This window comes from Cricetulus griseus, chromosome 4, assembly GCF_003668045.3.
Source record: "Cricetulus griseus strain 17A/GY chromosome 4, alternate assembly CriGri-PICRH-1.0, whole genome shotgun sequence".
Classification (NCBI taxonomy): domain Eukaryota; kingdom Metazoa; phylum Chordata; class Mammalia; order Rodentia; family Cricetidae; genus Cricetulus; species Cricetulus griseus.
In genome coordinates, this window is record NC_048597.1 from 199,323,775 (window position 1) to 199,349,915 (window position 26,141).

Below are 26,141 nucleotides of genomic sequence, written 5' to 3' on the forward strand. Positions count from 1 at the left end.
TGTTGGTTATTTTTTTTACATTAGGCTATTTAAAATATAACATTGGGAATGAAAATTTCAATGCTATTTCTTTTTTATTTATTTAAATTAGAAACAAGCTTCTTTTACATGTCAATCTCAGTTCCCTCTCTCTCCCCTCCTCTCCTGCCCCCCACTGACCCCCCCATCCCAACTCTTTTCTGCTCCCCAGGGAGGGTAAGGCCTTCTTTGGGGGATATTCAAAGTCTGTCATATCATTTGGAGCAGGGTCTAGACCCTCCCCAGTGTGTCTAGGCTACGAGAGTATTCCTCTATGAGGAGTGGGCTCCAAAGTGGTAAATACTGGTCCACTTCCAGTGGCCCTGTAGATTGTCCAGACCTCCAAACTGATTTCCTCCTTCAGGGGGTCTGGAACAGTTCTATGCTGGTTTCCCAGCTATCAGTCTGGGGTCCATGAGCTCCCCTTTGTTCATGTCAGCTGTTTCTGTGGGTTTCTCCAGCCTGGTCTTGACCCCTTGGCTCACTATTCCTTCCTCTCTGCAACTGGATTCCAGAGTTCAGCTCAGTGTTTAGCTGTGGGTGTCTGCTTCTGCTTCCATCAGCTACTGGATGAAGGCACTAGGATGGCATGTAAGGTAGTCATCAACCTCATTATCGGAGAAGAGCTTTTAAGGTCACCTCTCCACTATTGCTTAGATTGTTACTTGGGGTCGACCTTGTAGATCTCTGGACATTTCCCTAGGGCCAGAATTCTCTTTAAAACTATAATGGCTCCCTCTATGATGGTATCCCTTTTCTTGCTCTCCTCCATTCCTCCCCTGACTAGATCTTCCTTCTCCGTCATGTCCTCCTCTCCTAACTCCCTCTCCCCTCCCCCATGATCCCCATTAGCTTAGGAGGTCTTGTCCCTTTCCCCTTCTCCGGGGAACCATGTATGTCTCTCTTAGGGTCTTCCTTCTTTCCTAGCTTCTCTGGCAGTGTGGATTGTAGGCTGCTACTTCTTTGCTCTAGATCTAAAATCCATATGAGTGATTACATACCATTTTTGTCTTTTTGTGACTGGATTTCCTCACTCAGGATGGTTTCTTCTAGTTCCATTCATTTGCCTACAAATTTCAAGATTCCATCTTTTTTTTCCTGCTGAGTAGTACTCCATTGTGTAAATGTACCACATTTTCTCCATCCATCCTTCCAGTTTCTGGCTATTACAAATAATGCTGCTATGAACATAGTTGAACAGATGTCGTTTTTGTATGAATGTGCTTCTTTTGGGTATATGCCTAAGAGTGAAATTGCTGGATCTTGTTATAGACTGATTCCCATTTTCCTGAGGAACCACCATACTGATTTCCAAAGTGACTGTACCAGTTGGCACTCCCAGCAGAGGAGGAGTGTTTCCCTTTCTCCACATCCTCTCCAGCATCAACTGTCATTGGTGTTTTTGATTTTAGCCATTCTGACAGGTGTAAGATGGTATCTTAGAACTGTTTGGATTTGCATTTCCGTAATGGCTAAGGATGTTGAACACTTTCTTAGGTATCTTTCAGCCATTTTAGATTCCTCTATTGAAAATTCTCTATTTAGTTCTGTACCCCACTTTTTAATTGGATTGTTTGGTGTTTTGGTGACTAGCTTCTTGAGTTCTTTGTATATTTTGGAAATCAGATCTCTGTCAGATGTGGGGTTGGTAAATATCTTTGCCCAGTCTGTGGGCTGCTGTTTTATCTTGCTGACTGTGTCCTTTGCCTTACAAAAGCTTCTCAGTTTCAGGAGGTCCTATTTATTAATTGTTGATCTCAGTGTCTGTGCTACTAGTGTTATGTTCAGGAAGCGGTCTCCTGTACCAATTTGTTCCAGGGTACTACCTACCTTCTCTTATAAGAGGTTCAGTGTGGCTGGGTTTATGTTGAGGTCTTTGATCCATTTGTACTTAAGTTTTGTGCATGACGATAGATATGGATCTATCTGCAGTCTTCAACACGCCAGCATCCAATTATGCCAGCACCATTTGCTGAAGATGCTTTCTTTTTTTCCGTTGTGTAATTTTAGCTTCTTTGTCAAAACTCAGGTGTTTGTAGGTCACATACTGTTTCTTAAGGATTTTTCTTCTAATTGCAAAATAAATGCATAGAATATTTCAGAAATGCATTAAAAACCTAATTGCAGGGTGCAGCTGCAGGGCCAGTGCATCTATTTGAATAATCCCTTGGGACAAGGGGAATGCAGTCCCACTGGACAGTTTTCCCAGCCCCTACCACGTGTAGCACAGCTTCCATAATCTAACTGAAACATCTTTCCTCCTCTGATTCCCTCCTCACAGGCCATCTCCCTCTTGCTCCTTCCCCCACCCTGCAGCACCTTGGCTATCTGCCTCCCATCTCAACCTGTGAATCCCAAGCCTGATGATGTCACTGGATACCTCCCAGGACCCCACTGTCCCCTGGCCTGTGTCTAGATGACTATGGCTGCTATTTGATATGAATCTCTGCTATTTCCAGTGAGTGCCCTGGGACAGTGCATACCACAGGACTTAGTATCTGAAAGATGCCAGTTGTTCACACTGGGCACCCAGATAAAGGCAAGCATGTGCTGAGCCTACTGTGTGTTGACGTTACCTGTCTTCACAGTGAGAAATCACTGCACATTTAGAGATTAATAGCATGTGATTGGTTCTGGCTAATGCACAAAAGGGAACAAGCCTTCAACAAATTTTTACCAGCCTATATATGCCTTTGGCTTATTCATTCCAAATACACTGTCATCCTTAAGTCTCTTTTAGGACCCAATCAAAGGTTACACTTTGAACAACTTAAACAGAGACAGGAGACTGCAAATCTGGCCTCTTGGACAGATAGGAGATTTACAGGGCAAAGATATTTCCATGGATATTTCTCAAGTACGCCAGTGAATAGTTGCTAGCTGGGGTCATCTTGCTCACCTGGCAGAATTATCACCTGTGTTGCCCACTGAAGTTGCCCCTTAGAGGCATGGGAATGAGCCTAATGGCTGATTGTAAGTTGGGAGTGTCTTCTTTGTCATGGGAATGGAGCTTAATTGCTGGTGAACAAACATTGGCCAAAGTGTTTCCCAACAATGCTAAACTCCAATTATGTCTAGTAAACCTAGTTAGTGTAACACTTACCTTTGAGGTGTTTGGGAGGCACTGCACCCTTAGTTAGCTTAATTCTACTTTGTGTGACTTAATGTCTCCTATGCAAGTTTATTAGTAAATCCTTTATAAGATCAATTTTATTACTTCGAGTTTCTCCTACATTGTCGTGGGGGTGCAGCAGAGACAGTTTCGGGTGCACTAGGTCCCTTAAACTTCTTTGACACTAGTCAGTTATCATTCCTCTCACCACCACATTGCTGAACGCCCAGTGGCACCAGTAGGGAGAACTGTTCAATGAACCAAAGACACACAGTGAAATGTCACCATGGGGGAGTAAGATGAGTGCAAAAAGACAGTTTGTGTGTTACTGGAAGCAGGCAGGGGATGGCTATGGGACTGCTTCACTTGGCACGGTTGAACAAGGATTCCTTGAAAAGGGAACCCAAGGGCTGGCATTGAAGGCCAGTTGCAGGTTGTTAAATAGAAAGGCATTCTGGGAAAAAGGAACGGTGTGTTTGCACAAAAGCAGAACAGTGCAATGGTTTTGAGAAATGATGAATAATCCCCATTGGGCTGTGAGGTTATAGGATTTAGAGTACCGTGCAGACAGTAGCCTGGGTGAACTCTACTCTCCAGGTACCTGATGAGACCAATAGGTCTTGGAGCAGACAGGCTCAGGGACCAAATTGAGATGTTTCGCCCTAGGGTTTGGTGAGTCCATTTGAAACACAGAGTAAGAAGCAGGGATGGGAGTGGAGAAATGGAGCAGGAGGTTAGGATGACTTATGGCCAAGTGCCAGCTCCACATTACCTGAGTTATAGAATGCTCCCCCCCCCACCCCCCCCCCCCCGTACCTCCTCCGAGTTGTGTCAACCTTCCCTGCTGCATAGACCAGAGTGAAAGTTAGCTGAGTAGGCCGACCTCTAGAAGGTACTTGAAGGGTCTGTGGCACACACTTGCCCTCTCCAAGATGTGAAAAGGCACAGGTGCCCAACAGTAGCTGAGCATGTCAGTTAGCCTAACCAACAGCTGTGATGTCATCTGCATGTAGGTGTCTGCATTGGATGTCTGGCTTAAGACTTCACGAATACTGAACATCCCTGTGCCTCGTATGTCTTAAGTGTACCATGAATATTTGGTACCCATGTGGTCCGTTGATCCTTTCCTGCTTTTAGCATACAGATGCTGTAGTTTATATGTGTATCTGCTATGACTCACGGGCTATTCCTATACTCAATCTCACTTCTCGTTTCTCTGAGCTTTTTATAGCACAGTCAGACTTTATTAACTAACACAGCAACCTACACCACGTGGTGAAAGATGGGGCTGGTGAGATATGTGAGATTCCGTTAACAACATTGTGTCTGGCAAGCTGTTGGGTTTTATTCTGTAGGTGGTAGGGTTGCATCCCAAGGGTAGCAGCCCCACCTCCTTGGTGCCACTCTGAAAGAGCACTTGGGAGCAATGGTATGAGCTAGAAAAGGGCAAGGGGCTGAGCTGGGGACGTGGTGCCAGCAGGTTTCTAAAATGTTCTGTGTCCTGCAGGGGAGCTGAGTTAGAAGGCCTTCCCTCTGTTTCTTTGAGATGGTTTCTTTTAAAATGCTGTTATCTCTGGAGGCCTTGTGGTTTCGTCTACATGCTGTGGGTTGAACTCACTTATCCAACTTCCCCTCTGGTCTATGCCGCAGGGAAGACTGATGCAGCCAGGGAGAAGCAAGACAGAAGGGCAGTGTATTCCCAGTAATGAGGACTGCCATTTGTCTACATGCTACCATAATCTGCTGTTCCATTTCTCCACCTTGTAGATTCACCTCCTGCTCATTGGAGGCTCTTGGGAAAAGGTTATTTATTGACATTTCAAATCCCCATATTTCCAGAGAAAGTAATTGAAAGTGGAAACTGGGGTCTCACACATGCTTGGCAAGAACTCTACTGCCCAGCTGCACCACCAGCTCCCCCCTCACCCCGCAAAAAGAGTGCCTTAGTAATAGTACAAGTGAAACTGGGTAATAGTGGTGCTCGCCTCTAATCCCAGCACTCGGGAGGCAGAGGCAGGCAGATCTCTGTGAGTTCAAGGCCAGCCTGGTCTACAGGGAGAGTTCCAGGACAGGATCCAAATCTACACAGAGAAACCCTGTCTCAAAAAACAAGAGGGGGGAGAGAAGATAGAAAGAAAGGAATGAATGAAGGGAGAAGGAAAGGAAGGAAGGAAGGAAGGAAGGAAGGAAGGAAGGAAGGAAGGAAGGAAGGAAGGAAGGGTCATTTTCTTAGTTTCCTGAGCTCTCTCTGACCCCTTGAGTGGGAATCACCTTCTGCAGAGCCAGTGCTCACTTACAGCTTTCTGTGTTCCATGTACCACTCTAGGCCTCTTAAATTGGTTCATTCATCCCACTCTCTGGAGAGCTTTGTGGAAGGCCTCTTTCCAGTTCACAGATGAGGAGTCTAAGAAGTGAAGAATAGGGTTGTCTAGGAAACAGGAGTAGAGTTGGCATCAAGCTGTGTACTTCATGCTGGCCCCAAGGATGCCGTTATGATTTGAATGTGGCATTCCCCATTATTTCATGTGTTTCAATACATGACACTGGTGACACTATCCTGAGAAATTGTAAGGCCTTTGAAAGGCTGAACCCAGGTGGCAGAAGTGAATCCTTAGAGGGCAAAGGGGCTTAAGATCTGTAACCAGGCCCCACTTCTGGATTCATCCAGATCCAAGCTAGCTACACCACTCCTCATGCAACCACCCAGCCCCCACCCTGTGGTGAACTGCATGCATGAACCTCCTTCTTTAAGTTACCTCATCAAGTATTCTGTCACACAGTGAGGAAAGTAACCTGTTCTCACCATTACAGGTGTGAGCCTGTTCTCACCTCAGCACTCAATACAGACTCAACTCCTTTCTGTGGCTATTTTTTCACACTTATCCTTTCGATAAGAGCAAACATTTATCTGTTCATTTATATATTCCTCCAGTAAGATCCCATCAGAAACACAAAAGGTCTAAGACAGCTACTAGCTGCAAGTAAAAACAACTACAAAGATACAGCCTTCAATGTATAGGGAACACAAGCCAACAAAAATCAGAAGGAAGGAAGGAAAATCAAGTGAAGACTACATCTCACTCTGAGATGTCAAAGTTTAAAAAAAAAAAAAACCTAATTATGGACAACAAAACACAGCTTAAGCTTAAATATTCCCTCACCCCGTTGCCATTAGAGTGAGTCTGCTGTGACTCAGCCTCCAGCTAGCACTGCATGATACCATGACCTTTGGGGCTGCTGATTTCCACCAAGCTCTGAAGAAGCTGCTGATGTTGAGTTCACACAGTTTTGACACAGAGCTCCATCCTCAGTTCCCTAGCCTTCTGTGGCCTGGGTGACATCCTGGCAGTCCAGAGAGGGATGAGACCTATGACAGATCCAGTTTTAGAAAGTCCTAGAAAAGGCCGTGGGTAGGTCTTGCCTGGGAGAAATTCCCACCAATCATAATCACCTTGGAGAGGGGAAAAGACTTCCGTGAGGCCAACTCGGGCTACCTGACAGGCCCTGAAGGCTTCTTTTTCCATCAGAGGGTTGAAAGTCCCACTGATCCTAATGCTCAAGGAGTAACCAAGGTGACATCAAAAGTGATATGGCCTATGCCACAAAAGCTAGGGAGATGGACGAGACACACGCTCCTAAACTGCCCACCCAATCGGCATGTAAGTTGGAAGTCTATGAGAGGCTTCACAACACCAGCTCATTGGTAATAACTTTTGGGAGCTATGAGAAGAGAGGTCTCAATAGGCCAGCTGCACTGAAGACTTTCTAGTCCAAGAGAGTTTAAGATGACTGCTTGTTAGTTTATAGCCAAAGGTCAAACTTTCACATTTAGTCAAAAAGGGACAGGGGGTTGGGAGGGGCCTCGGAGAAGCGTGGCACACAGCTGTCATCCCCACACTTGAGACAGGAGCATTTTAAACTTTACAGGCATGGCAACACTGTCTCAAACTAGAAAGGAAGGGGAATAGAAGGAGAAGGGAAGATGAAAAAAAAACAGATGGGGCCATCAAATTCAGCTATTTGTTAATATAATATCGAGGGGCTTAAGTCCTTGTTTGTTTCTCCATTTGGAGCTATCACTGAGGACTTACCTATCTTACCTATGAATATAGAGCCTGGCTGAAAGGTTTCTTTCTTGAAAGGTTTTCTTCTGTTGAGTGTCCCCAAGGTATTTCATCTGTGACAACACATTGCACTCTTAGTCTGAGAGCACAAAGCACAAAAGTAGCGTATTGTACTTCAAGACCAGGATGCGGAAGCTCCGCCACCCCTTCTGCTGGAGGACAGGGTTCCCCTCACTGTCTTTCTCTAAAAGTTGTGCCCTTCATGGATCCCAAATTGACACAATGATGTCATCCAGCTTCCTGCCCAGTGGACCAGGCATCTGTGGGAAACCTAGGGACTAGTCTCCAAAATCCAGACCAGGGCAGACACCTCAGGGCAGCAAAAACAGCTCGTTTCCTAGTTTCTCTTCACTTGGAACACTGGAATTTCCCTTTTATCTTTTTTCCCCCACCCTGTATTATCTTTTTTTTTAAGATGGGTCTCACTGTGTAGCCCTGAGAATGTAGCTGATCTTGAATTCAGAGAGATCTGCCCCACTCTGCCTCCCAAGTGCTGATATTAAAGTGCCTGACCCTACTTATTTTTTAATTGAGATAAATTCATATAACATACATTTCCTTTCTTTAAAAGTACAAGTCAGTAAGTTTCCGTGTATTCACTATGATGTAAAGCCAACACTAGCTTCTGCTTCTAAGATTCTCCTGTCACCACTCACCAAAGAAAGAGATGTCATACATGTGAACAGTCATTCTCACTGCACCCACCAAACACCCTGCGTCCACCACATCACTTCTGTTACTGCGATTTGCCTGTTCCGTGCTTTCCTATTAATGGAACCATAGTGCTCGTGGCCTGTCTCACTTAGTATGTCTTCGAGGCTTATCCAGGTTGTAGTGTGTGTCTGTAACAAAAAATAAAAGACCCAGAGACTGATATTGGAGTTCAAGCTTCAAGCTGACTATCAGAAAAGCAAAGCAGCCAGGCACTAGTTTTTCACCTCTAGCTCAGGCTAAAAGGTCTGATCCACAAATGAGCTCTTCACCAAGTTTTAAACTGCTGTCTCTCCTCAGCATGGCTGGAGAACAAAAAGCCTGTCTGAGACCTTGCTTCTATCTTATACACTTCCCGAACATTAGGATTAAAGATGTGAGCTATAACTCTCTTTTAGACTGATTCACTCTTGTGTAGGTCTGGGTGGCCTTGTACTCACAGAGATTCGACTATCTCTTAATCCTGAGTCCTAGGATTAAAGATGTGTACCACCACCTCCTAGCTTCTGGCTGCTGGGATTAAAGGTGTGTGCCTGGCTTCTGTGGCCTGTGGCTGACTTTGCTTTCTGAAACCTCAGGCAAGCTTTAATAAGTCATGAACAATATTTCACCACATGGATCAGAACTTCATTTCTTTTCATGGCTGAGTAACATCACACTGTATTTTATTTGTCCTTTCCTCGGCTTATAGACATACGTGGGTTGTCTCCACTCTGCTCTATTGAGAACAGTGTGCCACTGTAAACATAAATGTGCATGTTTATGTGAACAGAATTCTGTGTGTTGGGGATTTGGAAGCACATCTTAAAATGCTTATTGCATTTTTCCAATACCCTTGGGGGTTGGTGCTTATACTGAAGGGTTTTAGGATCCTGGGGGAGAAGAGGTACAACTTCCTTCTGAAGTTTCCCGTGCTCACTTAGGAAAACTGTTCCTGCCTGGGAGGAGGGTGTTGACAAGGGGGCCTGGTGGTAGCCTCAGCCCTGGTCTGGTGAGTAGATACCATGAGCCCAAGCAACCTTAAACGTGTGTCACCTCCTCTTCCACAGGTCCGATGCCTCCTTATATTGTGATGATGTTGACATTCGCTTCAGCAAAACCATGAATTCCTGCAAAGTGCTGCAGATCCGGTATGCCAGTGTGGAGCGGCTGCTGGAGCGGCTGACAGACCTTCGCTTCCTGAGTATCGACTTCCTCAACACCTTCCTGCACTCCTACCGTGTTTTCACCACCGCTGTGGTGGTCCTAGACAAGCTAATCACTATCTACAAGAAACCCATCAGTGCCATCCCCGCCAGGTGCGTGCGCATCCCTTGCCATCGCCATCTGTAGAATCCCTGGGTTCTGATGAGATGGTTTAGTGGGTCAAGGCACCTGCTGCCAAGTCTGATTACCTAAGCTTAACTCCTGGAACCAGCATGGTGGAAGGCGAGAACTCGCTCCTGAAAGATGTCCTCTGACTTCCATTTTCACTATGACCTGAAAATCCCCAGACATATACACACCCACTCACACTCACACACATACACACTCAAGAGCGCACACACACACACACACACACTCACAAATACATTAAGTAGTTAGTTAAATGTGAAAATGCTTTTTTGTTTTTTTCAAGACAGGCTTTCTTTGTAGCTTTGGAGCCTGGCCTGGAACTTCCTCTGTAAACCAGGATGGCCTCGAACTCAACAGAAATCCCCCTGCCTCTGCCTCCAGGGTGCTGAGATTAAAGGCGTGCGCCACCACTGCCTGGCTAAATGTGAAAAGTATTTTTTTTCAAATCCCATCCACACTATTCCCCACTAGTGTGTGCACCCCTTCCCAAACCCACAGATCTTCCAGGCCAAATTGGTCCCTGGAGAAGAGGCTGTCCCAGAAGCAAGGATGTGGTGGCATACTTCATTCCCAAACCACAGAGGCAGTACATTTCCAGTCTGGTTTTCCCAAAGGAAACAGGAGATGGTGGTCCAAGCCTATAATCCCAGAGCTCTGGAGCTGTGAGTGGGAAGAGCAGCTACACAAGGTCATCCACAGCTATACAACCTATTAGAGGGCTACTTGGGAGGACTCCATCCTCCAGGAGTCCATTCTCTTGGGAGGACTCCATCCTCCAGGAGTCCATTCTCTTGGGAGGACTCCATCCTCTAGGAGTCTATTCTCTTTGGAGGACTCCATTCTTTAGGGAGGGATCACTCTGCTCTCTCTTCCTTTCCCCAAAGCCCAGAGGCCCCAGAGGCCTGGCCATCCATGCTGCTGCTCACTAAGACTCCTTTACCTCCCCTGCCTTCCTTGCTCGGGGAAGCCAAGGGATGTCCCTTGTTCTCCCTATGGGAAACACAGGGCCCACCCTTTATAGAAAGATGGAAAAGTGGAAGGAAGGGAGATAGGCAGGAAGGTACCTCTGCTCTGTGTACACTCATCATGCTTTGAAGACTGGGGAGCCCTTTATGGTATGCTCAAGGGACATCCTCCAGTGGACAGAACCCTTTAGCCACCTCAGCTTTGAGACCATCTTTCATGCCTACATCACTGAAGCTCAGCTCTCCAATGTGCAAGCTACCACCCAGAAAGGCCAGGAGACTTTCCACAAGGCCCTTACAAGTTTGGCTGAGGTGGCCTTAAATGCAGGCCTGGCCCCGGGATTCCTAAGGCACTGCATTTCCACCCCCTCACAACGCAGTGGTTATGTGAAACCTCTCAGGTGCCATGGTATAGACACTGGGTTTAGAGCCAGAGGCATCTGATGAGTCACTGCCTGTCCGTGAGCCTCTGTTTTCTTGCCCAGGAGCATCCCTTAGGACCACTGTATGGACAAGGGCAGAGCATGCAGGTGAGAGCAGCCTCCTGTGAAGAGATGGAGGCTCTGCAAAGGCCTGCAGTCAGGAGGCTTAGCACCTCAGGAAGGAGGCAGAGGTAGCAGCATTGGGTAGAAGCACCCCCAGCACCAAATATCCAACCCACTCAAGCCCTGTGGATACAGACATTTGTCCCCAAGCCTGTACAGAGACCCATCCCAGCATCAGGGGTCATACACATAAGGGAGACACTGCTGTCAGCCACCCTGAGCCCTGTAGGAAGCAGGCCAGGTAGGCAAGCCTACACCAATATCTCTCTTTCCTTCTTCCCTCCCATCCCCACAGGTCACTGGAGCTCCTGTTTGCCAGTGGCCAGAACAACAAGCTTCTGTATGGGGAGCCTCCCAAGTCACCTCGTGCCACCCGCAAGTTCTCCTCACCACCACCCTTGTCCATCAGTACATCGTCCCCAAGCCGCCGACGGAAGCTGTCCCTCAACATCCCCATCATCACAGGCGGCAAGGCGCTGGACCTGGCTGCACTCAGCTGCAGCTCCAATGGCTACACCAGCAATCACTCACCCATGTCTCCCTTCAGCAAGTCCACACTGGACACCAGCAAGCTCTGTGTGACCAGCAGTTTCACCAACAAGACTCCAGACGAGACTGATACAACTTCAACCACAACTACGGCCACAACCATCACCACTACCCCAAACCCAACTCCCCCTGCAACCCAGACCCCCACCCTGACCCCAGCCCCAACCCCAGCCTCAACCCCAACCCGCACCCCAAACCCAGTCCTAATCCCAACCCGCACCCCAACCCAGACCCCAACCCCAGCTGCAACCCCAACCCGCACCCCAACCCAGACCCCAACCCCAGCTGCAACCCCAACCCGCACCCCAACCCAGACCCCAACCCCAGCCCCAACCCCAACCCACACCCCAAACCAGGCCTCAACCTCAGCCCCAACCCCAACCCACACCCCAAACCAGACCCCAACATCAGCTCCGACCCCAACCCACATCCCAACCCAGACCCCAACCCACACCCACACCCCAAATCAGACCCCAACCCCAGCCCCAACCCCTACCCATACCCCAAACCAGACCCCAACCCCAGCCTCAACTCCAACCCACACTTCAGTCCAGACCCCAACCCCAGCTCCAACAACTCCAACTGCAACTCCAGAGAAGCCCGAGGAGCCCTCGACCCTTAGCAAGCAGAGTGAGTGGATACCGAGAAGAACCATCCCATTAGCACTCATCAGAGTGGGGCTTGGCTGGGCTGGATTTTCTAGGCCTCTGTTGAACAGGATATAGGCAGTGTAGACTGGTAGCCATAAAGAGGAGATATGTTGCCAAGGTGAGGCCAGCAGAAGTTTCCATGATATCATGCCATCACACTTTATGTGAGTCTCAGCCAAAGTTCTCAGACTTGTGCCTTCCCTCTCTCTTCCATAGTAGCATCCTACATCCCTCTATTCAAGTCATGTCATTGGCTTCTGCTCTCAGAATTCACAGTCTCGCTTGGAAACCAGACTGAACACTGAACAGTGGGTACCTGATAGCCGTCACATTTGAAAGGTGCTAGAAGCGTTCAGAGGATAAACTAGGGACCATCAGGGAAGTCTGAGAAGGATTCCTAACAGATCCATTAGATTAGATGTTCACCAATAGAAAGGGAGAACATTCTAGACAAAAATACTTAGATGTTGAAGAATGAGGAAGGTGTTTTATGTATGCTCTGGGAACAGCTGGATCGCTGAAGGTGGTGGCAGTGGCCCAAGACCCTGCTGGGACAGCCAGTGCCTTCCTAGCTACAGCTTCTGGCCATTCTCAAAGGGTCCTATTTGGTTCCATGTTAGCTCAGATCAGGCCATATGCTAGGAACCACCAGCACAGTCTTGCTCTGTGTGTGTGTGTGTGTGTGTGTGTATCTATCCGTGTGTCCATGTGTCTGTGTCTGTGTGTGTATACATACACATACTCGAGCTGATCACAAGCCCCAGCCTTTGAAAAGGAGGCATACTTGGAAAGAAGAGAAGCCACACAAGTCTCCATCACTACAGGTGCAGGCAACAAATAGGCTTGTGTGACTCACACATTTGAAGATTGGTCGCTAATATAACAGCTTGCTGGAGAACCCAAATACCATTCAGTGTGTGTAATGTATGGGATCTTAGACAGGCAACAGTGTGAAGCTCAGAATTCTGCCCAGCACAAACCTTCAGTGAGATCCCATCGCTACTTTGTGGAATGCAACCCCATTCAGTCCTACAAAGCCACCTGGTACCAGAGTTCTTGATGAGTGACCCAGGGACCCCAAGTCTATGTGCTTCTGTGAGCTGGGTGAGTGTGCTTTTCTAAAGAGACCTATGGCTCCTGGTTGGTTGTATAAACAGACTCAAGTGTGCTCACCTTCTGGTTGAGGAATCTGAGACCCCAAGCAGTTAAGTCCCCTCCCCCAAGGCTCTGAGAATATGACTCAGTTGGTAAAGTGCTTGCCACACAAGCACGAAGACCTGTGTTCAATCTCTAGTACCTACATTAGAGAGTTGGGCTCAGAGGCACACTGCTGTAATCCCAGTGCTGAGAAGGCAGAGCCAGGAAGCTCCCTGGGGCTCTTTTGATAGCTGCTCTAACTGAATTAGTGAGCTACTGGTTCAGTGAGAGACCATCTCAGAAAAATTAAGTGGAGCACAATTAAGGAAGGCAGGTGATGCCAACTTCTGGCTTACACACACCTGCACACACACCTTTATTTTGGCAAAAGCTCACACTGTCCAAAGAATATGTAGGCCCTGACTCTCCCATGATTAATACTTATTTTAGACCAGAAGCAAGGCAAATCAGGCAGGTGCTTACCCCAGATGTCTTACCAGTAACAGAAATGCCTTGCTACTCAGTGTGGTCCATTGCTAGCCACATGAGCATCACCAGAAGCTTGTTAGAAATACCGATATTTGGGGCTGGAGATTCAGTTGATAAGAGTGCTCCAATTGCTAACTGCTTGTGGAGGAGAAACCAGTTTTCTCCAACAGAGTCTCACTGTGTATACAAACCACACTTAAGGACAGGTCTCATGCCCAGCAGTAGATGGCCAACACAAAATGAACTCAGTAGCATTTTTGGAGGTTTCTTTGTCTCATAATGTCTGTCTCATAATGTCTGGGCTTATATAGTATGTGTTTCCAGTTTGTGTTTTTATGGGATTTCTGTGTGTTCTAATGTGTGTGTGTGTGTGTGTGTGTGTGTGTGTGTGTGTGTGTGTGAGAGAGAGAGAGAGAGAGAGAGAGAGAGAGAGAGAGAGGAAGGGAGAGAGTCTATATGTTTTCTTGTGGTTTTTCATTGGCCTTTTTTTCTGTTTGTTTTTTCCTGTTTTGTTGCTTTTAATCTTGTTCTTAATGTTATTATTTAGATGTCTATTTTCTAATGAGAGAGAGCAAGAAGGGGTATAACTTGAGTGAGTAAGGAGGTAGGGTGGATATGTTAGGAGTTGGGAGCGAAACCTGAGTCAGAATATATTGTATGAAAAAAATCTATTTTCAATTGAAAGAGAGAGAAAGTGTGTGTGCTTGCCAAGCACAAAGCCCTGGATTCAATACCCAGCACTAAATAAATTCTGGTATGGTTGGTGCATGCCTATAATTCCAGAACTCAGAGGGTAGGTGCAAGAGAATCAGAAGTTTAAGGTCATCGTTAGCTACATAGCTACATAGCCTAGGCTATATGAGATCCTGTCTCAAAAAAAAAAAAAAAAAAAGGCTGACTTCCTTGTTCCATGTAGACAGGAGCTATTACAACCTGTCCCACACCCCTATCACTGAGGATTGAACCCAAGACTATAAGCAGGCTAGGCACTCTACCATTGGACCCCACAATCTGCACTCTAACAGGAACTTAGCTGTACCTGTTAAGTTTCTGGAAGTCCTGGTAAAGAAAAGGCCACCTTGGAAAGCCACACCATCCATGAGTCTGTGAAAGGTTCTGAGAAAGCCTGTAGCAGCTACACTGTTGAGCAGGCTTCACTGGGGCACCAGGCTCTTGTAATTTACTGTGCTTTACTTTGATAAATCATGGATGTGAGTTTCCCAACCAATGGATAATTGAGAAGAGTGTGAGTCTTTCTATTCCCCCAGGCTCTGAAGTCTCCACGAAGGAAGAGTCTGACATTGACCAGAACCAGAGTGACGATGGCGACACTGAGGCATCACCGACTAAATCTCCATCAACACCAAAATCAGTCAAAAGCAAAAACTCTTCAGGTACCATTCCCCAGTGTGGAGCTGAAAGGAAAGCATCATCCTTTCATCCTTTCAATGTGCATGAAGAGAACCTAGGTTGCTCTTATCTTTCAGATAAGGAAGCAAGGCTGGGGTGTGGCTCAGTGGTAGAGTGCTACCTGACATAGATACAGTTCTGTGTTTTATCCCCACCATCGCAGGCAGGGAAGGCTTCAGAAGATAGTGGCATAGCCCACCCATGTTTCATACTCACAATCCTGCAAGGTTCTTGAACAGCCTACCTGCCTTCTGGTCCCCATAAACACTATTGTACCCCCCAGGAGGGCTCTGGAATACCCAAGGGTGGGAGAAACTCGGGGGTCCTCAACTATCAAGACAGTCTTCCTGCCTCCATAAGAAGGAAGCTTAGCATTCCCAACTTGCTCCCCAAACATGGGGCAGCTCAAATCCCAGTATCCCCTGCCTTCCATGCCTGGTAAGAAACAAGTAAAGAACAGGGCTGCCTGGCTTTAGAGGAAAGGTACCTGAGCCCTCTTCAGCCCTGCCTGACTTCTTGCATGGCAGTAAATCTCAGGAGAAATAGGCATTGAGGCCCAGATGTGAGTGGTGCCTGTAATCCCAGCGCTTGAGACATCTGAGTGAAGGGAAATGGGGAGTGACGAGCCAGCCTGGGCAACTTACTGAGCGTTGTCTTCAACCAAGGAGGAGCTGGAGGGAGAATGAAATACTATCTCAGGGAGAGAGAGGGAGGGAGGGAGGGTGAGAGAGAGAGAGAGAGAGAGAGAGACAGAGACAGAGACAGAGACAGAAACAGAGATGACCTCAGAAATGAGGGAAGGAGACATCTCAGAGAAAGCAGGGAAGGGAAGGGGTCGGGAGGGGAGGGCAGTGGAGGGGAAGGAAGGGAAGGGACTAGCTCAGAGTCTTTAAAGCAAGCCAGTTGCCCCCAGGCTCAAGGACTGGTACTTCACTGTGACAGTGTTGGTTGCTTTCTAGAGTCCCACCAGATGAAGCCAAAGTGTTCTGGGGTTGACCCCATGTCTGTTTGTCATCATTGCCATCCGTAGGTCCCATGTTTATACAGCTTTTTGAACTTTCTTCTGTGATCTCTTTATATCCACCTTTGGACATATCCTTACTGTCCAGAGGAGATCCCCGAGGCTACAGAGTTGAAAGAACTTCCCCATGGTCATACAGCCAGTGAGAGATGGGGAGAATTTCAACCCAGGTCCGCAAGTGCAATCTGTTATCTCAGTCCCACCGTGCCCATAACCCTGTCAATATGAATTATGACCATCAGACTTTATGTGGGTGGTGTGTCAGTCCCCAGTACCCTGAAAGCAGAGAGCTCATGATGTTTTCCTCAGCTGGCCTGGGCCCAGCAAGGCCAAGAAGTGACAGGGCTAGAAGTCCTAGAGAAAGAGAAAGATGGCTCCCAGTCTTCTAAGCAGCAGAGGCAGGCTGAGCCTTCCTTCCCTGGGATAGCTCTAGGAATATTGTAGCACGACCCTTACAGGGAGTAGACCCCCACACTACCTCCTGAGCCCCTCTCCAGCCTTGGGCATAGAGGAAGAGCTTCCACTCTTGAGGTTGGGCTGTCCTCCAGCTGCCTGAATGTCTGCCAGCCTAAAGGACTGAGGAATGGCTGAGGGTCAGCTCCCTCCTCTCCACAGAATTCCCACTCTTTAATTTCAACAATGGAGTCGTGATGACATCATGTCGTGAGCTGGACAACAACCGCAGTGCCCTCTCAGCTGCCTCTGCCTTTGCCATAGCCACTGCGGGAGCCAACGAGGGCACCCCAAACAAGGAAAGGTTTCCGTATCGCAGGATGTCCTTGGCCAGCACAGGTGTGTGGATGTCTCTGCTTATGGGTATTCCTATTCTCCATGGTTCTGTGGCAGGGGTGACAGCCACCGGCCCGAGACCCTCCCTTCCTCAGGTGTTAGGTGTGCATTGCAGATGCCATGGCGGTGCCTCTGGAGGGCTCCCTGCTCAGCAAGCTATCCTCACTCACTGGACATGAAGCCTTGTTCTCTGTTAGCTGCCCTATTGTCCCTTCCTCCCATGGAGGCTGGGATGGAGCCCTTCCTTCTGCACCAGCTAGACTCCACACACCCAGATCTGCAGCCAGGGCCACTGTGTGTTCAGGGTGCAGCCTGTTCTGCACCCTCCCTTCCCACATCCTATCATCAGTGGGATATAGTCTCAGGTGTATTGCTTGTCAACCCCTAGAAGGGTGGCCTTAGCACACACACGCACACACACACACGCACACGCACACGCACACGCACACGCACACACACACACACACACACACACACACACACACACACCTAGATTTACCCTCCCCTCTTTGCTCTTTGACCTGTTGCTACCCACTTCATCCCACTCTTCCCACAGGCTCTGCCAGCGCTGCCCTGCCATCCTGGAGTCCCATTCTTCCTCCCCAGTCCCCTTTGGTCCTTGGCCAAATTCTACTCACAGCCAAGAACGCCAACCGAGAGAGCCCTCGGCACCCACTTCCACAGCAACGGTTCCACACCAAAGGTTAGAGGCGGGGTTTCCTGGAGAACTCTGGTCTTGGGTGCCCTGTATAATCTTGTTGGTGGAAGCCTCCTGAACCTTCTAGATGCAGCAGGAATGACAGAGGTTGGCTGCTGAAGAACTGCATCCCCTGAGGCTTCACGGCCTCTCATTTGGGCTTGAACCCAGTTGTTAAGTGCTCCCGCCAAGGCCCTCAGACAAACCAAGCAGGCTCCACTCCTGTCCTTCTCTCCCTCTACCGCTAGCGCTGCCAGGGTTTCCCCCTGACCAGAGAAATGGCGACAAGGAGTTCGTGATCCGCAGAGCTGCCACCAATCGTGTGCTGAATGTGCTCCGCCACTGGGTCTCCAAGCATTCTCAGGTGGGTGGGGCTGTGCTCCAGGGACAGTTGCTTCCCAGTGGCAGTAAGTGATAGCAGACAGTAGTAGGTCAGAAGGAGGAAGGGGATCCTGTTTTTCCCAGGAGGGCCTGCTCAGATTCCCCAGGGAAGGGAAGCAAGGACAGTCAAGAAGACAAGGGGCCTCTGTTTGGCCACCTGTCTTCAGGTAGAGTACAAGTAGGCTTGGGCCTCCCTGACTTGGGGGTACAACAGCTAAGGGGTAGTATTGGTCTTGTGTCAGCATCCCGTGCTTAGGAGGCTTGAAGCCCCACTTGTGGCCTTGCTGGAAGTAGTGACAAGAAAAGCAGGCAGCCACCATGGACAGAAATGGAAACTCCCTCCTTCAGCCTGGCCTCAGAGTACTGCAGGAACGATGTCTGTTAACTGTAGCCAGAGCTACCTGACCATCTTCCCACAGGACTTTGAAACCAACAGTAAGCTTAAAAGCAAGGTGATCAGCTTCCTGGAAGAGGTCATGCATGACCCAGAACTTCTGACACAGGAGCGAAAGGCAGCAGCCAACATCATCAGGTAAGAGCAGCATGGTCCTCCTGCTTAGGTTGACCTTCTGGGACAGGGGCCTGGCCTGTACCTCCATAGTAACCAGGTGTATCAGGGGTGTATCAGGGTAGATGTAAGCCCCAAACATCTGGGAGCCATGTCCCTTACTCTAGAGTCAGGCATGGATTGGATGCTCTGTGTACTTAGCCCTCCTGTCCCCGCCCCTCACCAGACCTTGATGGAGCTAGTGACATAGCTAGGTTGGTAGAGTGCTTACATAGGCCTGGGTTCAATCTCTAGCACCATGTAAACTGAGTATGGTGGTGCATGTCTGTGGTCCCATCTCTCAGGCTGTAATCTCAGCACTTCTGGGAGGCAGAAGTATGAGAAGTTCAGAATCATCCTTGGCTGCATAGTAAGCCAACCTGGACTACATGAGACCCTGTTGGGGGTGAGGGCGTGTACCACTTCTCTACATATGTCCATGACTGCTAGCACCTGTCCAGCGTGTGCACTCAAATATGATAGATACTAGCTACATACAACTATTTAAATCTCAGGGAACTAAAGTTGACTGCAATAAAATTGTGTCCCTCAGTCCCCAGAGCTTCAGTTGGTTAGAGGCTCCTATCTTAGATAGCATGGGCCAGCCCATCTCTTCACTACTGAGAGTTCTACTGGACAGTGCTCACTGCCATTCAGGTGACTCACTGTTGAGCAGAGAAGGCCCTTAGCCAAACCTCATTTTCTCCTCTCTAAAATGAATGAGCAATGCTGGCTTTAAGGGTGTAGTAAGGCTCAAGCAAGACGGTGCAGGTGGCTTCCGCAGGTTCTCAGAAGGTAAATGGCATAGGTGCGCTTTCCTATCCCAAGGCCCCATGTACAGGCCTCATCACTCCACCACAGCCTGGCCCTTGGTCAGTCATCAAGAGCCTACTACTCTTTCCACCCCATATTCTCATATCGTGCCCATGAGTTCTATCACAAAAAGTAAAGAGTTGGCCTGATGGGGAGGGGGGGGCTACCCTCACTTTCCACCAATGCCCAGGACTCACTCTAGTTAGCTTGAATATATGCTCCCTTACTTCTCTCTTAACACAATCCCATCTTGGGTACTTGGGCCTCTATTCTACTGTGTCACCTTATCTTTGGGCCCTCTGATCAAGCCAGGCCTGAGGGGCAGCCCATCTAGAAACGTCTCCTGTCCACTCTGGTCCTCCAAGTCTGATACTCCTTCACCACGTGTGTCCCATCATTCCATGTGCACACAGAAATGCCTGCCACAGGCCCAGCCTGACCTCAGAGGCCCCTGCCATTGTCTCTCTGGGCTCCAGCACATACACACACAACAGTTATGTAGGAAGCTCAGAGACTAAGGAAGGGACAGAAGGATCAAGAATGAGTCAGTAAAGCAGAGGAGAGGCAGAGAGAAGTAGTGCCTCTGGGTAAAGGCAGTAAGCAAGGGTCAGGGGTTGTGGAAGACAGGCCAGGTAGGGAAGATCTACCAGCGAGGTGTACTGGGGCTCACATGCTATCTTCTTCCTAGGACTCTGACCCAGGAGGACCCAGGTGACAACCAGATCACACTGGAAGAGATCACAACACAGATGGTGAGCGGGACGACCATCTCACCTGATCATCAAAGCAACCTCCTCCCCACCCTCATTACTCCATGACTCCCTTGACCAAGCACAGTCATCGCCTGCATCCATTTCCTGTGGCTTTGCAGCCTAGTGCCACAAACTAGTCCAGTGTGTTCCTCCCCATGTCCTGGAGCCTGGAATCCTAAAGTAAAGATGTATGTGGGGATATGCTCCCCTAGGAGCTCTAGAGGAGGACACTTGCTTGCCCCTGCCAGTTGCTGGTAGCCCTGTGTACCCTCAACCTCTGGCTGTGCCACTCCAGTTCATATCTCCATGGTCTTGTGTCCCTGTGTTGTCTTCCTTCTGTGTATGTGTCTGTATCCACTGTGTCCGTATTTCCCATCTCACAAGGACATCAGTCATGTTGGCCACCCTGCTGGCCTCACTAAAAATTAATTTATTACATTGGCAAGCACCAGGGCCTAGCAAATTTCTCCTTTACTGAGGAGCAAAATCTAGCCAGTAACACTGCTACTTTCCTCTTCCTCATCCACTGTGCCTCTTCCTCTCCCTTAACCCTCCCGTCTCTCTGGCATGCTTCTCGGGAAGGATCGTTGATGGATGCCTCTGTGCTGGACCACATTAGATTCTGAAAGACTCCAGGCTCTCTTGTCAGTGATGCTGCAAGTTTGCATCATTATCCCATTTTACAAGTGAGGCAACTGAGGCAGAGATCTAAATCACTCGCTCAGAGCTGTGAATGGGAAATGGTAGTTATATAGGAGTCACTGAACCTGCCCTGAAATGACAGGACCCCAGCAGAGAGTTGTGTACATCATGAAAGCATGAGTTAGGGGTGGCACTCCATATGCCATAGAGGAATGGTGGCCTCATGTACTTCCAGGGCTTAACTAGGATACTCAAAATGCCTTGGTGAACCCCACCAAAGATCCTGGCCACTGAACTATGATGGTTAGAAATACTTGAGACAGACTCTGACCTCCCCAGAGGTGGATCTCATGTTGTCAGCTCGGCTTCAGGCTGACCAGTGTATTAGTATCCAGTATAAGGGCTTAGGACTCTGAGCCCTGGCCCCTCTCCTGTCTCATCACTCACCACTCTTAGAGAATGTGGATAGAGCTCCCTATCCACATTCTGGCCAGGGAATAACAGCATGGCTGGTGCTTCCCGGAGCCTACACAGTTCAGTGACCCACCAGGACATGGAAGGTGGTGGCACCTAGACATTACTTACTACAGATTGATCCTCTGGGCCAGGATGCTGGGCAAACCTCCCCACCACTTCCCCAGTGGAGAGAATGCCTCGTGCTCCTGTTTGCCTGGGTGGAATGTACAAGGATCCTTCTCCTTTGTAAATGGCCTAGGGTGCTTCTAGAACTAAAGGTGACTGAGCCCCATCTCTGTGCACCCCAATCCCTGACAGGTCCCCAGAGCCTTTGAGTGACAGGTCCAGCTTAATGGAGGCCAGTGACTTCAGTGAGAAGTGCCACTTTATTTCTTACAAGCCTTCTGGAAGGTGACAGAAGTTGTCACTCTGCCCTCTACTTCCAAAGCCACTTTTTCAAGACCCGGGCAACATCAAAAGTGAGGAAGAGGTCGCCTGTCCCTATGCAGCACCTATAGCCACTAGGCCACTGGGCCACACCCCAGTGTGGCCTCCTGGACTCTTCTGTGACCCTCACTGCCCTGCCATCCTGAGCCCAGCCCTGAGGCACCTACACAGGACCCTTAGGAGTGACTGTAGCTGAGCTGCCCACCTTCGGAGGGCCCATCCCCAAGAGCATACAGGAGAAATGCCGCCACAGGAGTCTTGTCCTGCACCCCGGCCCCTGCTGCCCACGTTTGCTTTGCCCGCCTAAGAACTCCTTCTCCCCAATGTAATAGTGCTCCCACACCCACAGTCCTGCACCTGGGCTTCTGTTCTCTGCCCTGGTGACTCTGACAGGAAACACCCATGACTGACCTCCTGCCACACAGAATCTATTGTCCCCTGAGTCCTCGCTCTGTGAACCCCCTGAGCCTGAATCATGTTTGCAGGTCTACATATCTCCAGTGTCTGCCACCAGCCTAGCAATGCATACCTCACTGATTGCAAAAGAAATGGGGGGAGGGGAACAGCAGAACACTCAGCCTCTAGGAATGGCATGTTCTTTGGGTGTGGGTGGACACCACTTACCTTTTGATTGGTGCAGACAGGCTACTTGGGCACTCAGCCAGCTGCTGTTGGAATTTCTGGGTGCCGTGGGGTAAGTGGAAGAATAACAAGTCATGAATGATTGGCGGGCCCATCTCTAAGCCCATCTCTACCTTATAGGCCTCCCCTACAGTGTTGTATGACCCAGATGGCCCCAGCGTACAGGAGCCCTTTAATCTGACTCACTCCTCAGTGGACCTGGGCTCCTCCCAGCACCAGCATAGCTGTCCTTTCCTCTCCTCCCCACCCCCAGCTCCCAAGGCCTCCCTCTGTTAACCTCCATCTAACTCCTGCTATGGGTACCCTTGTCCTTGACTAATGTTTCCCTAAGGATGTTTCCTGGTCAAGGAGGTCCAGGTGACAGTTCCTGTCATATCCATGAGTAAACCTCCTAAGTCAGGGACATGGTAGCTGACAGCTTTCTTCTGCTCACAAGACGGGAACACTGCCCCAGGTGCCAATCACACCCCAAAACCCACAACCCACACCTACTAATGAGTTTCAAAGAAAAATTATGTTGAACCCACCTGGGGCCAGGTAGAACCCAGAGGAAGTGGCCCATCACAGCTGGGACCAGATTCCCAAGCTTGCTTGTGTCCCAGCCAGCCAGTTTCCATTGGAGCAGCTGGAGCAGGCTTTGGATGCCTTGTAGAGGTGGCTCCCTGCAGAGTAGGTGACCGACTCCTCCAGGGAGAGTCCTCTGGAAGCACAGAATACACAGGATACACATATACACAGGGTGTAACATGCCATTGGGACCAACTTCCTCACTGTTATCCCACCCACCCACCAGAACAGAGAGGAGGTTCTCAGAAAAGTGTCAAAAGCCCAGAATCCCCTCATGGACCTGACTCTGACCTTGCTCCCTCAGGCAGAGGGCGTGAAGGCTGAGCCCTTCGAAAACCACTCAGCCATAGAGATAGCAGAGCAACTGACCCTGCTGGATCACCTTGTCTTCAAGAAGATTCCTTATGAGTAAGTGGATATGGCTGCCTGCCTCCTCTTCTCCTCCTCCCTCCTCAGCACATCCCTGACTCAAGCTGTGTGAACTCTTCTAAACTGGGAAAGAATGTCCCTCCCTGTTCTCTTTACCTATCACCTGTAAGTGCACCCCCCTTCTCTGTACACACACTTTTCCAGGAGAACCCTCTTTCTGAAGGTGCAGAAAGAATACATGTTCATTTGCCACAGGCATGAATGTGTATGCGTGTGTGTGTGTGTGTGTGTGTGTGTGTGTGTGTGTGTGTGTGTGTGTGTGTGTGTGTGTGCATACAAGCCCTAGGAACAAATTTAGGAATGGCTCTTGACTTTGATGAAGCCTCGGGCCTGCTGCTGGCTGCCCTGTCCTGTCTTTAGTCATCCTGGTATTCTCTGTAATCACAGTTTTATGTCTCTCTCTTCATCTAATAACCAACATGCATTTGCAAACGCTGCCCATGTGTGTGGTACTCTTTAGCAGTGCATCCAAAGTTACGGTGGTTTTCCTTTCTATGTTTAAAGCTGAATTAAGCAGCCTCCCAACCAAGGCATTCCTCTGAGTTTCCAATAATTATTACATAATTATTTCCCAACATTGGCGTCACCCTGTCTAAGGCCACACATCACTGGAGCACTCTGTGCATTTAGTTTGCCCCACAGGCGTGAGTACAGTCTCACCTAATGACACGGTTAGCCTGGAGACTTAGAAACCCCAGGATGTGCAAGCAGTGTTTCTCCTGCCTCCCTCCAGCAGCAAGAGCAGGGTTGATGTTCACAGCTGTCGCCGCCTCCATGCTGCACCAGCCTGAGGACTTCTCCCAAGCACCTCTACTGATCACTTGAAGCCTGGGCAGTCTATGGCCTCCCTATTAGGTTCTTTGTGCCAGAACACAATGCTTAGAACTGGTTTTCAGTTCTTTTATCCATTTATTCTCTTATGTCCCACCTTTTTTTTCTTTTGGTTTTTCAAGACAGGGTTTCTCTATGTAACAGTCCTGACTATCCTGGAACTATCTCTGTAGACCAGGCTGGCCTTGAACTCACTTGTGTCTACCTCCCAAATGCTGGGATTAAAGGCATGTGCCACCACTGCCAGGCTACACCCTACCTTTTTTGTATAGTGTTGAGAATTGAACCCAGGGCTGTGCACATGATAGACACACACCCTACCACCAAGCCTCTTTTGTGGTTATCTGTCACCTCTGTTCTGGAGACCAGCTACTGCAGCGTGACTAAAATGTAGAAACAAGATCTATAGCAAAATCTGGTATGCCTCTCTGCTTCACAGCAGTGGTCGGCCATCCCATACCTCACGATGGTTGCATGAGGAAAGTGTTACTGTTACACTCCCATTTCACAGATGAGTAAAGGACCCAAGATACCAAGTGCAGCATAGAGCTGGGCTTGAACTCAAGGTTCCTTCCTCCCTGGGCCTCCCATCTGCTGCAGAGCACTGCTCTCCCATAAATAATCACCTCAAAAAGCAAAGAAGTGACCTCAGACCCAACTCTGAGTGAGCAAGGCAGAGCTGATTTCTTCTGCTCAGGGTTTCCCTTTCCCCTCTGCAGGGAGTTCTTTGGACAGGGCTGGATGAAGGTAGAGAAAAACGAAAGGACGCCTTACATCATGAAAACCACCAAGCATTTCAATGACGTGAGTACGAGTGTATGCACAGTGACTTTCTGTCAGGGTTTATTTTTTATCATAATTTTTATTTTAAAACACTCTTTTGTCATTTTACATACCAATCCCAGTTCCCACTCCCTCCCCTCCTCCTGCTCTCCCCACCTTCCCCCCACCCCACCCTCCATCCACTCTCCAGAGAGGGTATGGCTTTCCATGGGGAGTCAGTGATGTCTGGCACATCACTTTGAGACAGGACCAAGGCCCTCCTTCCTATATCTAGGCTAAGCAAGGTATCCCTCCAAAGAGAATAGGCTCCAAGAAGCCAGAAACAGCTGGCCTGAGCTAGTGGGAACTCACTGACTCTGGACTGTTAGGTTTTTTTATTGGCAGGACCACCAATGCGCTGAGTGGAGGGCGGGCTGGCAGCACACACCTGTGCTACACCCCACCTTCAGCTGTGTAACCAGAGCCAGCTGCTTCACTTCAGTCTTGGTTTCTTCACCTGTTAAGTGGATGAACATGAAAGGGCCAAGTGAAGATCCGCTGGGACAATCATACAGAGCCATCAGCCAGCAGTGGCCCTTGGGGAGCTCCCTCAGGCCTGTGATCGCCTCAAGGAGCTCCTCCTAAGAATAGGGTCATGGCAGGCCAGCAGCAGAAAGGATGGAAAGAAGGGCGGGTTGGACAGAAAAGGCCAAAAGTATTCTTGCTGCGTTTCTTATTTTCTGACCTCGTCTCAGGCTTAGAAAGAAGCAAACTGAGTCTGGAAATGGCAGACAGTTTCCCTAGGATATGAACGGTACTCAGACCCTTCTGACTTCCCAGAATGTTTTCTCAGAGTTTCATCCACATGATGATGTAATGTCCTGGCCACCACAGTGACTTTCATGGTTGGTAAAATGGCTCTGCAAGTTAGCACTGAAGACACTAGAGACCACGGAGCTGCTGAGAACAAGGTTGGGTTTGAGCCAAGGGCTTGACACTGCCCCTGGGAAAGATTGGTATGGCCCTGCATCTGGCTCCTCCAGTCCCCATCTCCCAGAACTCCCTCTACTATTGACTTCCCTGAAGGAGAGCGGTTAAGAGGGGACCAAACACAAAAGCAGAAAAGTGGCCTACGTATTTGACAAAAAGGGCTTGAGCTGACTCTGATTAAGGCACTAAGATCAGATTGGTGCATCACACACACACACACACACACACACACACACACACACACACACACACACACACACACACACACACACACACACACGTGCTCACACAGGGACAGACACACACAGGCATACAGTGTTCCCAGGATCT

The 26,141-nt window shown here is 48.9% G+C and overlaps 1 protein-coding gene across 2 annotated transcripts in view; it reads left to right on the forward strand.

Annotated features, from left to right (window-relative positions):
• The window catches only part of Rasgrf1 (Ras protein specific guanine nucleotide releasing factor 1), a 104,884-nt gene that overhangs the window by 62,970 nt on the left and 15,773 nt on the right, over positions 1–26,141 (forward strand). For both annotated transcript variants that reach the window (XM_035444519.1, XM_035444518.1), the window contains 10 exons: positions 9,015–9,263; positions 11,106–11,431; positions 11,945–11,989; positions 14,904–15,029; positions 16,682–16,858; positions 17,810–17,916; positions 18,353–18,465; positions 19,982–20,045; positions 23,104–23,207; positions 24,779–24,863. In XM_035444519.1, the coding sequence (XP_035300410.1) occupies positions 9,015–9,263; positions 11,106–11,431; positions 11,945–11,989; positions 14,904–15,029; positions 16,682–16,858; positions 17,810–17,916; positions 18,353–18,465; positions 19,982–20,045; positions 23,104–23,207; positions 24,779–24,863 (1,396 nt within the window). The remainder of the gene's footprint in view (positions 1–9,014; positions 9,264–11,105; positions 11,432–11,944; positions 11,990–14,903; positions 15,030–16,681; positions 16,859–17,809; positions 17,917–18,352; positions 18,466–19,981; positions 20,046–23,103; positions 23,208–24,778; positions 24,864–26,141) is intronic.